The 14279-nt window shown below is 51.0% G+C and overlaps 1 protein-coding gene across 3 annotated transcripts in view; it reads left to right on the top strand.

Moving 5' to 3' along the window:
• The first annotated feature begins 1079 nt into the window (after positions 1-1079).
• Positions 1080-14279, top strand: part of OPA3 (outer mitochondrial membrane lipid metabolism regulator OPA3) — a 93801-nt gene continuing 80601 nt past the window's right edge. Inside the window, exon 1 of one of the 3 annotated variants that reach the window (XM_053210892.1) lies at positions 1080-3176. In XM_053210892.1, coding sequence (XP_053066867.1) covers positions 3035-3176 — 142 coding nt within the window. In that variant the 5' untranslated portion in view covers positions 1080-3034. The remainder of the gene's footprint in view (positions 3177-14279) is intronic. The other 2 variants (XM_015070718.3, XM_053210893.1) reach the window with 2 other exon arrangements.

Here is a 14279-nt window from a genome sequence, read left to right as displayed (position 1 = left end):
ATCTAGAGCAGGAGGTCAGGGGAGGGCTCACCGGAAAGCGACACTCGAGCTAAGACGTGCAGGTGGGGGGGGGGGGGTCAGCCGCGTGGCTGTCGGTGGGGAAGCGGACGGCACGCGGAGGGAACAGAGAATGCAAAGCCAAGTAACAGTGGCGTAGATGGAGCAGGAGGCCTGCAGGGTGAGGGGAATGGTCGCCGATGGATGAGACTGGCAAAGGACGGGCTGACCTTTTGGGGGCTTTGTAGGTCCTGCTGAGAATTTTGCCTTCTACTCTGAAATAAAGGAGAGCCACAGGAGGGTTCTTAGCAGAGGAGGGATGGGATTTGACTTAAGTGTGAACAGGATCCTGCTGGCTACTGAGTGGGAACCAGTATGGGAGGCCAGTGATAGGTGACTGCCATAGTTTCAGGCAGGAGAGGCTGTGCTGGCAGCTTAATGGGGTGGGGGTGGGGGGGCGTGGTGAGCAAGGAAGAGCGGTCAGCTTTGGGATTTATTTTGAAGGAAGGCTTCCAAATGATGGAAGCAGGAGCGCAGGGCCTTGTGGGATCGTGTAACACCAGCCCCTTGCCCATCCTGAGAAAAGGGTGACCACGGGGCCTGAACTAGAAGGACCTCCGGGAATGATCCCAGGCCCTATTCCAGGCCGGTCACTGGAGAGGCCAAATGACTAGGCCAGGGTCACACAGCTGGTGAGTCAATGTTGGGGTTATCCTGGGCTCTTTCTCCTCTCTCCATCTCTGCTTCTGTTCCCAGGCCCCAGGGTGGTCAAGGCGGCCTGCCTTGGTGGATGGTGTCGCCCTCCCTCTCCCGGCCCTCGGGGGCCACGAGGAATGGCCATCCTTCCATGACCACGCTGGAGAGTAGGAGGGAGCACCCAGCTCTGGACAGGCCTTGCCCTTTCTGATAGGTCACTTCTGTCTCTTCCTCCCAATGGATGTGTAACAGGCTCCAAGCTCCTGATGCAATGTGAAGATCTCCATCACACACACACACACACACACACACACACACACACACACACACACCCTTGCCCCAGAAGAGGTTCCTGGAAACCCTTCCCAGAGAAGGGAAGAGGAGGGAGGGGGGGAATGAGAAAAAAAAAAAACAACAACAAAACAGATTCCATGAGGAAAATGGTTTTGCAGGAGGGGGGTTAACTGATATGCAGGAAGTTGGGGCTTTGTTGGGTGCGGAGAGAAAATGAGGGAAGCCTGGGATTTACGGGGCCTCATAACTTTCCCACACCAAAGCCATAAAGCTACTGGGATGGACATATAAGGGGCCAGAACTTTCTGGAACACAGTCTCCCGGGAGAATCAGATGACAGCCTGCCCTCTGCCCCTCCACCAAATGCTCATTCCCATTTATTCAGTAAATATTTATTGAGCACCTACTGTGTGCCAGGCACTGTTCTAGGAGCTGAGGAAACAGCCGTGAAATAAACAGAAAAAAGTCATGTACGGTTTGGAAGTTTCCTAAACCCATCATGGGGGACCTCAGCCCCTGAATAGGTCTCTGGGCCTCAGACTAACATACCAGGGATAAGGAGAAGACCTGGCTGGGACCCAGAAATCCACTCTGGGACTTAGCTCCAATCTGATTACCCCTGGAACTTTGGATAAATCCTTTTCTTCCTCTGGCTTCAGTTGGCCAGTCTGTAAATTGGGGAGGGGTTTAGTTCCAAGTAGATAATTGACCTTGAATAGGACCCAAGTTCTGTCACACCTTCAGTCCAGAAGGGTAGTTTTTATGGAGGCTTGGCATTTTTACTAATTTAGAATAACCGGGTTCACACATGTCCGTGCCATCATTATTACAGATGGAGATAAGGAGGTCCATCTGTCTCAGGGATTTGACAAAGGACACGAAAGGAGTCTGAGTGGATGCCGAGGAAAGCCCCAAGTCCCCCCCTGGAAAGCCCCGATTGCTCTGATTCTGCCTTCTGAAGGGCCGCTTCCTCCTACACACCACTCCTCTGCCCTCCCCTCTCTCTCCTAGAATCTCTTAATTACCCATCAAGACTCCGTCATCCAGAAATTTCTCTCAACCCCTCCCTGACCTTGTTTATATGATTTTGCTCCCTGCTGGGTAAAGGAGGACAGTCTGGGACATGTCCTTAAACTCCTTCTTGAGCCAGCTCCCTGGGGACCCTCGCCCACCAATGGAGGAAGTGAGGCTGCTTGAGAAGGGTGTGGTTTTACTAGCCAAGACGCTGGGCTATCCCCCTTCTGCTGGCTGAGAGACCTCTGCTAGCCCCCCGCCCCGACTCCGTGCCTCAGTCACTTAGGAAAGGGTTGGATTAGCTATTTCTGGAAATGGAATGCACCCTCAGGCTGGAGTTAGCAATAATAATGTTAATACCTGTATAGCATTAAGGGCTGTGTATCGAGGGCGGTGACTGGCACCTTCTAACCACTTATCACGGCTCACTCACTGTTTTGACATTCAAGATTCGCAGGCAAGCCTTACAACTACCTAACAAGGTAAGTCCCCTTTTGTAGACGGGAATACTGATGCCCAGAAAGGTTACGTCATTCGCCTAACATCACAAGCAAGCAAAGGGCGGAGCTGGGATCCCAACCCAGGTCTGTATGACTTCATGGTCGGTTTTTTCTTATTCCCAGTGAGGGCTCTAACCTGCGGGGAAAGTGCATTTGGGACTCATTAGCCCTAATCAGGACTAATTAAGAGACTCCTTTAAGCGGGGAAGCCACCTAAGTACCAGACGTCACGAAAGAACACGGTGACAACAGCCAAAGCGGGCGTGGGAACCCAACCACGCTCCCGCGAGCAGCAGTTTAACGGCTCCGCCCCCTGACCCGCCTCACTTCCGCTTTTATTTGCATATTCAACGATCGGACGTCAAGCGTCAGCGTCGACGCGGTGACATCAGGGGGCGCCCCTGCAGTGCCCCCTCCCCGAGCGTACGCACGTACGCACGCACGCACGGAGACGGACGGGCGGGGGAGGAGGGAGAGATCGGAGGCGCCCCGCCCAGTCCGCAAGGTTGCGCGTGCCCCGTGCGACCGCCAAGATGGTGGTAGGCGCGTTCCCTATGGCGAAGCTGCTATACCTGGGAATTCGGCAGGTCAGCAAGCCGCTTGCCAACCGCATTAAGGAGGCCGCCCGCCGAAGCGAGTTCTTCAAGACCTATATCTGCCTCCCGCCCGCTCAGCGTGAGTTTGACCCCACATCTCTCCAACCTTTCCATTCGCCAACCCCTCTCTGGTGGTTGCTCAGGGGATGGACTTCTGTTTCCAACCAATCACAGCCCGAACCGGCAAAGCTCTACAGCCAATAAGGAGGGTTCTTGGAAGAGGGGCATGCGGGTAGCCCAATAGTAAGAACGGCCGTGGGGCAGGGGGCAGGGCAGGGCGCCCTCGCCCGGAATATCAGCCAATAGAGGAAGAGAGCACGTGAAGACTGACGTCTAGACGAGCCCATAGTGTAGGGGGCAGTAGTAATATGGGCGGGACATTCTGGGACTGAGAGGAACTAGGGGCGGGGCCAAGGAGAGACTTGACCGGGTCGTTTGCCAGGCCGTGCTTATAAGTTTGGGTACCTAAAGTTTGCTTTCCAGGGCCTGGAATTCTTGGTGCTTTGGTATTTTGTGAGGCCTCTGCCAGAGGTGCAGATCTTAGAATGGAAAAGCGTCGGGTTTCACAGCTACCAGAGTGCTCCCTTATCACTTCTCTCATTTGACCCTCGCACTGTTACATCCCCATGTCAGGGAAGGGAAATGACTCCCCCAGTTTACAGCAGAGAACATTGAGGCCTCGAGACCAGAAGGGAATTGCCGAGGTCACACATGGGAGTTTGGGCCAGAGTCAGGACTTAAAAAAATCCTGCCCTCTGGATTGCCAGCGCTAGTTTCTGGGTTCTCCCACTGCCTTTCTCCCCAACGCTGTGTCTTAGCACCGTGGTTTAGGAAGTGGCTTCTTGGGTCAGACTGACATCGCTTCTAATGTGGGCCCCACGCCTTCCTGGCCAGGTCACTCAGAGCTTCAGTCTTCTGTGCAGTGGGCATTATATAATAGCAACATTTAATGGGCACTCGCTTTGTGCCAGGCTCTATGCTGAGCACTTCGCAGGCCTCCTGGCATTAAATCCTCACAAAATTATTCCCATTTTGTGGGTACGCTACGTGTTCATTTATGCTGCCAAGAACACTTCGGTTGTGAGGAGTAAATGGCTGTCAAATGTTAAGTCAGTCTGCGGTACTGAGAAAAGGCCGCTGTGTAGATGTTATGGATACAGAAAAGAAACGGCACAGCATCTTGGCCTTGGGGATTTTGCATCCTTGGGGCGGGGGCAGGGGGAGCCAGATCATAAACAAAGTAAGTAGTTAAGTTATGAATTCTAGTAGGTAGCAGTACTTGCTCTGGAGGAAGCATCAGGGCTGCAAAGCGAGAACTGTCTGGGGGAACGGTTGTAAGTTTAGAGAGGGCAGCAGGGAGACCTCAGTGAGAATATGGGGAGAGGAGGGAGCCAGCAGTGCAGGTATCTGGAGAAAGAACATTCCGGCACTTGCAAAGGCCCTGAGGTGAGAGTTTGCCTGACACGTTTGACAAGCAGTGAGGAAGCCAGTGTGGCTGAGCAAAGAGACAGGGTAGAGAGGAAACTGAGGGTGGAAAGGTGGGGGCAAGTTGCTCAGGGCCCGTGGGCCACTGCAATGCTTTGGTTTTCCTTTTGAGTGGGTGGGACTCCCTGGAAGGTATCAGCTAAAGGAGGGACAGGATCTGAGTTCTGTTTTAACAGGAGCCTTTTGGCAATCTTAGGGTAAAGGTGGCTGCAGGGAGGAGTTGACCACAGTACTCTAGGTAGAAGGTGAGTGGGGAGGAGGAGTCCGTTTCTGGAGATGTTTTTTCACCTGGCAAACCCAGGGGCGCCCGGGTGGCTTGATGGGCTGGCCGTCCGACTTCGGCTCAGGTCGTGATCTCACAGTTCGTGGGCTCGAGCCCCGTGTCGGGCTCTGTGCTGCCCGCTCAGAGCCTGCAGCCTGCTTTGGATTCTGTTGTCTCCCTCTCTCTCTGCCCCTCCCCCGCTCACGCTCTGTCTCTCTCCCTCAAAAATAAATTAAAAAGAAAGCAAAAACACTTTAAAAATGTCAAACCCGCAGAGCAGTTGAAAGAGAGAATGGTGTAGGGGCACCTGGCTGGTGCCTCAGATGCTGATCTCAGGATTGTGAGTCCTTCCGTGTTGGGTGTAGAGATCACTGAAAATAAAGAAATACACTTACAAAACAAAAAGCTTAAGTTATTTAAGATAAAAAGGAAGAATGGTATGATCATCAGTTATATACCCTTTACCATCTAGTTCATCAGTTATTAGCTTTCCACAAGTTTGCCTTGTTTCGCTCTTATATATATATGCGTGTGCATATGTATACACACGCTTCTTTTTCTAAACAATTTGAAAATAAGTTGCGGACATAAATATTTTAGTCTGTGTTTCCTAACAACAAAGACATTCTCGTATATAACGCAGCACCGATGTCACAAATTTAACATTGATAACAATGATATTGATAGCAGTGTTACTTAATATATAGCTAATATTTAATACGTAGCTCATTTTCTGATTTCTCCAGTTATCCCCAAAACGTCCTTTTTAGTGGTTTATTATTATTTTTAATCTAGGGTCTGCTCAAGGATCACGCACTGTGCCTGATTGTCATGCCTCCTTAGTATCCTTTAATCTGCGACGTGGCTTAGCAATCCAGCCCACTGCCCGTCTTTGTAAATAAAGTTTTATTGGCACACAGCCACACTTTGCATATTGTCTGTGGCTGCAGAGTTGGGTTTTAGGGCCCACAGGTCTAAAATATTTACGCCGTGGCCTTTTCAGAAAAAGTTTGCTGATCCTGCTCTATAATGGCATTCTTTTCTTTTCTTTTCTTTTCTTTTCTTTTCTTTTCTTTTCTTTTCTTTCTCTCTCTCTCTCTCTCTCTCTCTCTCCTTTTTTCGTGATGTTGACTTTTGGAAGAATCCAAGCCAGTTGTCCCAGAGTGCCTCACAGTCTGGAGTTTTCTGATTGCTTCCTCTGATTTGATTCACACTGAGCATCTTTGGCAGGAACACCACAGACCTGACAGTGTGCCCTAAGGACATCACCTCAGGGGGCTCCTGATGTCTGTTTGTTCCGTCATTTGTGATGGTAACTTGGATCCCTTGGTTAAGGTGGTGACCACTAAAAGAACCTTTCCTCTTCCCCTTAGTAATGAATACCCAGTAGATTTGTTTGGAAGGCGGCGCTGGCACGATCTCCCCTGGATCGGGTGTCACATGACTGCAAGAGGGGGCAGGTTGGACAGAAAAGACCAGGAATTCAGCTTGGGATAGATTTAGTTAGAGGTGCTATTAGGTGTTAGAGTGCACGGACTTCTTCTATATTTACACTCTAAAAATCATGTCGTTTGGTATTTTCCCTTTGCTGTTTTCACCTTGCCGTGGCCCCCAGCCTGTGTGAGCAGAATTTTCCAGATCCTATGGCAGCTGTGCGTTCTCCTGGGTCAGGCCTCCGGGCGCTGACCAGCACATCCAGCATCTGCGCCTTTGGCTGAGATGCTTTGGACTCAGCAGGGTGGGCCTGGCTGTGTTCTCACAACGGAGGCCGGAGTGGTTGATACGTACTTCTGAGGAAAGAACAGTAAATACAAGAAGCATAAGTCATCGATGATACGCTGTGTTGGGGAGGCAAGGATCTTTTTACTTTATGATTTTTTTACTTACTTGGGGAGATAGAAGTTTATCGGACACACTAAGGGAGCAGCAAAAGAGAGACCGTCTGCTCCGAGGCAGTGGTCGGGGGCTATAGCTAAGGGGGGAGAGGGAGGAGGTATGGGAAGGTATGGAATTTCCCTTTCTCGATACGGGTGCCCATCGGTCAGCTGGGGCCTATGGATGTTCTGAGGTGGGTCACCTCGTGAGCCTGTGTGCATTCAGTCTGGTCCTCCCTGCGGGCCCTTTTCGCTTACTTGCTTTTCCATTGCTCAAGCCCGTTGCCTAAAAGCGGCCTCTCCATTCCCCGCTGACAGATCCACAATGACAGGTCTTTGGCATTTAGGGGAGAGGCCTCATCCTCAGTAGCTGCTTCAAGCTGAAGCGGGGCTGGGGGGCGCCGTCCCTGCCTACACTTGTCGGCCCATCAGGGGTTCTGTGCCGTTGTGGACCAGAGCACGGTATTCGGTTAACATGCTGATAGGCGATTGGAGTGAAATTCCTCGGTGGCCAGGTCCACGGGATTTAGGGGGAGGGGACCCTCCAATGGTATGAGCCGGAATCCTTGTTGAACCGTGCCTTGTACATGGAATTGTTGGATTCACTCAGACGTGTAGCAACATGCTTTTCCCATAGATCAAGATGGTGGCCGGATCCACAGGAACAAAGGAAGAAAAGGGGGGGACCCAAAAGAAGCAAGGTGGCTGAAGTCAGCCAGGGTCAGAGACGGGTCCCCACCAGCCCATAATGTGTGTGGATTTGCCCTGGACGAGGTGCCACTGCAGTTGTGCTGGTCGTTGGGACCGGAGGCCTCAGGGAGCGGGAGAGCAGAGGAAAGGGGTCTTTTGCCCTCATAGGCGCGGACAGTCCAACCTGTCATCCCTCGGACGTTCCGACCACACGCGGAAGCCACCCTGGCCAGAGATCTTCAGTTGTCTGAGGAGCACTAGGGTTAGGCCGCCGAAGGGCCAAAGAGAGAAAGGAGATGGAGGGAAGGATCCCTCTGAAGGGCCAAAGGGGAAATCCCTCACCCTTTCGGGCAAGGGCAGCGTGGCTGGTTCCCCCTGGGGCTTCGGATCCTCACCGAGGAGTAACCTTGACCGTCAGTCAGTTCCCCAAGGAGGGTAGAATCGGTCCACGAGGGAATGTCCCAAGAAATTCCTGGAAAATCCGGATGGCAGAGGGTTCCCATGAGGGCCAGCAAATGTGGGGCAACCCGGTTGGGTGGAGGCCAGCAGCACCAGCGATGAAAGAGTTCACGCAAGTGGAACAGAGGAGATAGAGATTTATTGAATACACTGCACAGGAGCAGAGGGCAGGACAGCAAAGGAAAGACTGTCTGCTAGCAAGGATCTTTTTATTTATTTATATTAAAAAAATTTTTTTTTAAATGTTTGTTTATTTTCGAGAGAAAGAGAGAGCGTGATCAGGGGAGGGGCAGAGAGAGAGGGAGACACAGAATCCGAAGCAGGCTCCAGGCTCTGAGCTCTCAGCACAGAGCCTGACGCGGGGCTCAAACCCACGAACCATGAGATCATGACCTGAGCCAAAGTCGGTCACTTAACTGGCTGAGCCACCCAGGTGCCCCAAGGATCTTTTTAAGCAAAGATTTCTGCGGTGGGGTGAGGGAGAGGTCGAGATACGTACGTTTGGTGATTGGTGATGCCAGGCATGTTGGGAGCACTCTTGCAAAGTGTTCTGCTGACACTTCTGGGGGGGCCGCGGGGCGTCCCTGGGCAGTGGGAAAATCCCGGTTTGTTTGTGTTTATTCCTAAAATACTGGTCATTTTTCCTGACTTACTACTCACAGTAGGCGGGATAATTGGCCCCTAAAGATGTCCACATCCTAATCCCAGGAACCTGTCGAATGGGTTAACTTCCGTGACAAAGGGGACTTTACAGGTGTGATTGAAATCAAGGGTGTGGGGACAGGGAGAGAGGGTCCTGCTGCATCATCCAGGTGTGCCAGTGTAATCATAAGGGTCCTTATAGGTGAAAGAGGAAGACGGGAGAGGGAACGATTTGAATATGCTGCCTTGCTGGTCTTGAACACGGAGGAGGGGCCGTGAGCCCAGACATGCAGGCAGTCTCTAGAAGCTGAAAGAGGCAAGGAAAGGTATTCTCCCCTGCCGACACCTTGAGTTCAGCCTCCTGAGATGTGTTTCAGACTCCTTACCTCATAGGTCTGATGGGGAGGGTCTGCTGCATGCAGGAACACCCCTAGCAAAGGCCTGGCACGTTCTAAGTTCAATAGATAGCAGTGTGGCTCAGTGACCAAGCACCCGTCCTCTGCAGCTGGGCTGCCTGTGGGTGAGTCCCAGTTCTGCCACTTTCTTTGTGACCCCTGGCAAGTTATTTAGCTTCTCTGGGCCTCAGTTTTGTTGTCTGTATGTTGTATTGTTACAGCGGTGCCATGAGTTCATATCCACAGAGCATTAAACAGTGCCTGGCCCTTAAGCACTGCAGAAACGTTTGTCAAGTGTATTACTGTTTTTCCCGTCGCCATCATCATCATCATCCTAATGCTAAGCCTTCTGGTGGGATCCTTCTCACTGTGTGCTCCTGGCCCGCCGTCGTAGCCGAACAGAACGGTCAGGACTTCCTGCCTCGCGATGGTAGTGATCCCCCTTCCTCAGCCAGCTCTCACAGGCTTGCCACGGGCAGAAGGATCTGGGCTTTCCCCTGCACGTTTCTAACTAGCACGGAGCAGTTATTATGTGTGTCTGGTTAGGAGCTGGGATCAGAGTTATCTGAGTAACGAAAAGTGAGTCAAATAGAGAGAGGGCTGTGTGGCTCAGGAGAGGGCCTCCTACTACCTAATGCTTCACCGAATGTTTAAAGCATTCTTTGAAATGCCTGGGGTACTTGCAAGGAAGGAAATGGACTCCTCCCAGAGCAAGGAGCCAAGGAGGGGAGTAAGTACTGAAGCCGCCTTATACTCTGGGGACATTGACAGAGTCCTGTGGCCCTGGGGACAGGAGCTATCCTGTGGGAACTCTGGGCAGGGGACCATCTTGTGCAAAACCAGATCCCAGGAAAGGGGTACCTTGAGGGAAAGGGTGAACTAGGAAAAACCCACCCTACAGAGGAAGGCACAGCCTTAGGGCTAGAGGGAGATTTAAAGAAGTCTCCTGTGAGAATTTGTGGCCACTGATGGTCCCTCATGTGGGTTTGGGGCCTGAATTATACTCCTTGAAAGGCCCTGGAAACAGCAAGCTGAGAACGAACCCAGGCTGTGTGCGCCTGACAAGGACAAACGAGCCCTCCCTGGAGGAGTCCCCTTTCTGCCTGAGCCTTGGAGAATCCCTTCAGGTGGCGTCCTGGTACATCTGATAAAAAGTTACGTACTGTGTGGAGAACCAGGCACCACGAGCGAGATCTGGAAACATTGTGGATATCAGAAAGATCAGATGTGGATGTAACGTACCTGTGTTTGTATATGAAAGGGACGCATTAGGAGGGATGTGAAAACATGAGTGCCATCAGAAATTACCAGGCAGTTGGAAAAAGAGCCAAATAGAGCTTTGAGAAATGACCCATACAGTGGACGTTCAGAATTCAATGCAAGCACTAACCAATCGCCAGATTAAACACAGCTGCCGAGAGGACTAGTATGCTGAAAGACATCTCAAGGGAAAAAAGTGAGTGGTGTGGGTGCTCCCCTTAGCTGCCCAGGAGTGCCACCTGCAGGTCCTGAGTGGGTCCATCTGGGGAAGGAAGGGCTGGACATTTTTATTGTTACCACTGTCCAGAGAGGATCCTCCTGTGCCAGAGAACATTTGAAAATCACTTCCCTGGGGTCTATTTATAATCTCCAGAGCACCACATGAGTTATGTTGCATGACAGCCAGGCTGCTACTGGTGACCTCCAGCTGCCGCTTTTATTATGCTGTCCCGTTAAGGAAACATGTTGCACGTTCTCCTCGTGTGTGTGTGTGTGTGTGTGTGTGTGTGTGTGTGTGCGCGCGCGCGCGCAGTTACCTAGTCATGCATAGTGCTGACATATAATACTGTGAATATATACTGTGTGCACTTAAAAATGTTAAAAACTTGGAAGGTGTGAACTTAATATTTAAAAAATAAAATTTTTAGGGACACCTGGGTGGCCCATCGGTTGAGCGTCCAACTTCGGCTCTGGTCATGATCTCGCTGTTTGTGAGTTCCAGCCCCACTTGGGCTCGCTGCTGTTAGCGTGGAGCCTGTTTGGATCCCCTCTCTCTCTCTCTCTGTCTCTCTGTCTCTCTGCCCCTGCCCCCTTTGCACTGGCATCCCCCCAAATAAATAAACATTAAAAAAATAAAAAGCAAAATAAAAATGTTTAGTTTATTCATGCCCCCCCCCAAATATTTTTCCTCTTGCTAAAAATATTTTCCCTCTTGCTAAAAATATTTTCTTATACAGGCGTCGTTAAATACGTTTGGAAACTCTCTGTGAGAGTGTAGTTTTGACATTCTTTGTGTGGGGCGGTCAGAGCTGGCAAAGACCTAACAGAAACACAGAGAGCCGAACGAGAGAAGTGTGCTGTCAGCTCTATTTAATCCCACTGCTCATCTTTCAGCCCCACCCTTCCTATGCAGAGGCATTTGTTGGATTATGCTTGCGCTCACATTGTTAAGTTTTTAGTCCATGGCCTCTCAGCAGGAGTCTTTTTTAAGAAGCCGTTTTGTGAAGGCTGGTTGATTTGCAACCTGGGAATATCCCCGGGAATCCATTTGCCCGGGCTGCAATACACTGAGTGGACAGGAGAGGGCGCCTGTGTCACCCTTTCAGCATCCGGGGTTGCTGATGGCACCTGCCTGCTGAGAGGGTAGCTCCTCTAGCTGTCTACGCCTAGGAAAGCCCAATTTCTTCTCCTTTTCCTCCTCCCCTTCCTTCATCTTGTTACTCTTCCTTTTCCCTCCTCCTCCTTCAAAACATAAACATGACCAGAAGTCCTGACATTTTCTTCCTATGCCCCAAAGAAACCTTACCTACTCTTTGTTCACCCCTCCTTGAGCCTCTCTAGTCATTTCCTGAGAGGCCTATCCTGATGTCTCCGCCCCCCAGGATGTGCCTCTGCCCCTCACTGGAGTCTTACTCTGCTTCCAGCTTCTTGGCTTCTCCTCTTTTCCTGCTCTCCAGCTCCAGTTGGCCCCACTTCAGACCCCTAAGCCCCCATATAGCTGGTGATTTCCTCGGGAGCCCCCTTTTAAACAGTTTTTTAATATTTATGTATTTTTGAGAGACCGAGCGTGAGCGGGGGAGAGGCAGAGACGGAGGGAGACACAGACTCCGAAGCAGGCTCCAGGCTCTGAGCTGCCAGCACAGAGCCCGACACGGGGCCCGAACCCACGAACTGCAAGATCATGACCCGAGCTGAAGTCGGATACCTAACCGGCTGAGCCACCCAGGCGCCCCACCTCAGGAGCGCCCTCGCTCCCCCTCTGTACTGAGCTATCCTTCGGCTGCCAAACCCACCTCGGTCTTGCGTTTGCTGCTCACATACCCGCAGCAGCTCCCCTCCGCTGAGGGCTTAGTGTGCCCCAGACTCCGTGCTGAATGTGCTGCCGTTATTATCTCTCTGTTTTAATGGAATCACACTTTTGGTTACTTTTGGGTTTTAGGGTTTGTTTGTTTTTTCCTTTGAAGTTTTCTGGAGCGACTTACTAAATTTACAAAAGTAATACATGCTTATCCCGAGAGAAAGAACCAGATACAAATTAGTTGGCGCTCATCTGTGATTAATTGGAAAACCCAGCCAGTAAGCCTTAATTAAACCGACATCAGAAGGATGTTTGTGGTTGGTGGAGGAAGGTGGCTCTGTGGTTGGGTTGGTGGCTTGGTGATGTTATGAGGGACCTGAGGACTCTTTCCATCAATAGCATCTTTGTGTTCAGGCAGTAACTCTCCTCAAGGCTTCAAAGGGCTGCTGGAGCTCCAGACATCATGCCTTTGTGTGGCAGTGTCCAAGGGACAGAGAGAGAGAGAGAGAGAGAGAGAACGTATGTTTGTATGAGGGATGGGGGGTGGGGCTGGGAAATGAGAGCGTGTTCTTCAAGTAGGGAAGTCTTTGCCCAGAAGCCCCCAGAAGACTTCCCTCACTGCAGATTGGCCAGAATCCAGTCACATACCACCACGTGCTATATGGGAGGGGAGTGGGGGGTGAGTATCACTTCTAGACTCTAATGGCAGGAGAATGTATTGGAGAATTTATTGTTGTTTTTTTTTAATTTTTTTTTAATGTTTATTTATTTTTGAGACAGAGAGAGACAGTGCATGAACGGGGGAGGGTCAGAGAGAGAGGGAGACACAGAATCTGAAGCAGGCTCCAGGCTCTGAGCTGTCAGCACAGAGCCCGACGCGGGGCTCGAACTCACGGACCGTGAGATCATGACCTGAGCCGAAGTCGGACGCTTAACCGACTGAGCCACCCAGGCGCCCGGAGAAGATATTGTTAGTAAGACAGTAAAGAATAACATAGGGGCACCTGGGTGGCTCAGTCGGTTAAGCGTCTGACTTCAGCTCAGGTCATGATCTCACAGTCCCATGAGCTCGAGCCCTGCGTCAGGCTCTGTGCTGACAGCTCAGAGCCTGCTTCAGATCCTCTGTCTCTCTCTCTCTGCCCCTCCCCTCTTCAAAAAGAAATATACAAAAATAAATAAAGTAAAACACAAAATCTCATTCTAAAAAAAAAAAAAGAGTAATATAAAGTAGGGGCGCCTCGCTGGCTCAGTTGGTAGAGCATGCGACCCTTGATCTTGGGGTCGTGAGTTCAAGCCCCACGTTGGGTGTAGAGGTTACTTGAAAACGAAACAAAAATCTTAAAAAAGAAAGAATAATGTAAAATAGCATTACTTATCACGAGCACTAAGCCTTAAACATGAACACTACCTTAGTGGATGAAGAAACTGAGCAGAGCTGCTCAGTAACCTGATGTCAGTTCATGCACAAGACTTGAATGCACCAGCTTCCCTGCTAGCCAGGAAGAGAAAGAGGAAATGGAGATGCGGAGAGGTTGAGAAACGTGCCCAAGGTCCCACAGCAAGTAAGTAGCAGAGGCAGGACTTGAATCTGGGACCACCTGACTCCAGATGGCATCCCTACAGCACTCTTAGTCCCTTTATTAGCTGCTTCCCTTGTGCCTCTGACACTCCCAGGCGCTGTCTGTACTAAGCTGAGGTGGTCTCTCCAGGCATCGGTGGGATCTAGAGGTGGGATTGTTTTCTGGGACAAGGACAGGCTTGTATAGTTCACTCAACAAATCTTTGCCTGGTACCTGCTGTACGCCAGGAACTATTCTAGGAGGTTTGACTAACTCAGCAGTCGACAGAGCAGACAAAAATCCCTGCTCTCTGGGAGCCGACATCTGAGGCTGTTAATTACCTGCCTGGTGAGTCCAGGGGTGCAGAGAGGTCCTTCTTCGCAGCAGTTCCGCCCAAATTCCCAGGCTGAATCGGTGGTTCAGGTTCAGTCACACCCCCATCCTTGAGCCAATCACCGCAGTCCGAGGAAGGCAGTCTGATTGGCCAGTCTGAAGGGCAGGGTTCCCCACTACTGAATCCTTTGGACCCCGTGTTGGGG

The sequence above is a fragment of the Acinonyx jubatus genome, chromosome E2 (assembly GCF_027475565.1).
Source record: "Acinonyx jubatus isolate Ajub_Pintada_27869175 chromosome E2, VMU_Ajub_asm_v1.0, whole genome shotgun sequence".
Classification (NCBI taxonomy): Eukaryota; Metazoa; Chordata; class Mammalia; order Carnivora; family Felidae; genus Acinonyx; species Acinonyx jubatus.
Note: the sequence above shows the minus strand (reverse complement) of the source record. Positions and strands in the feature narration are given on the sequence as shown.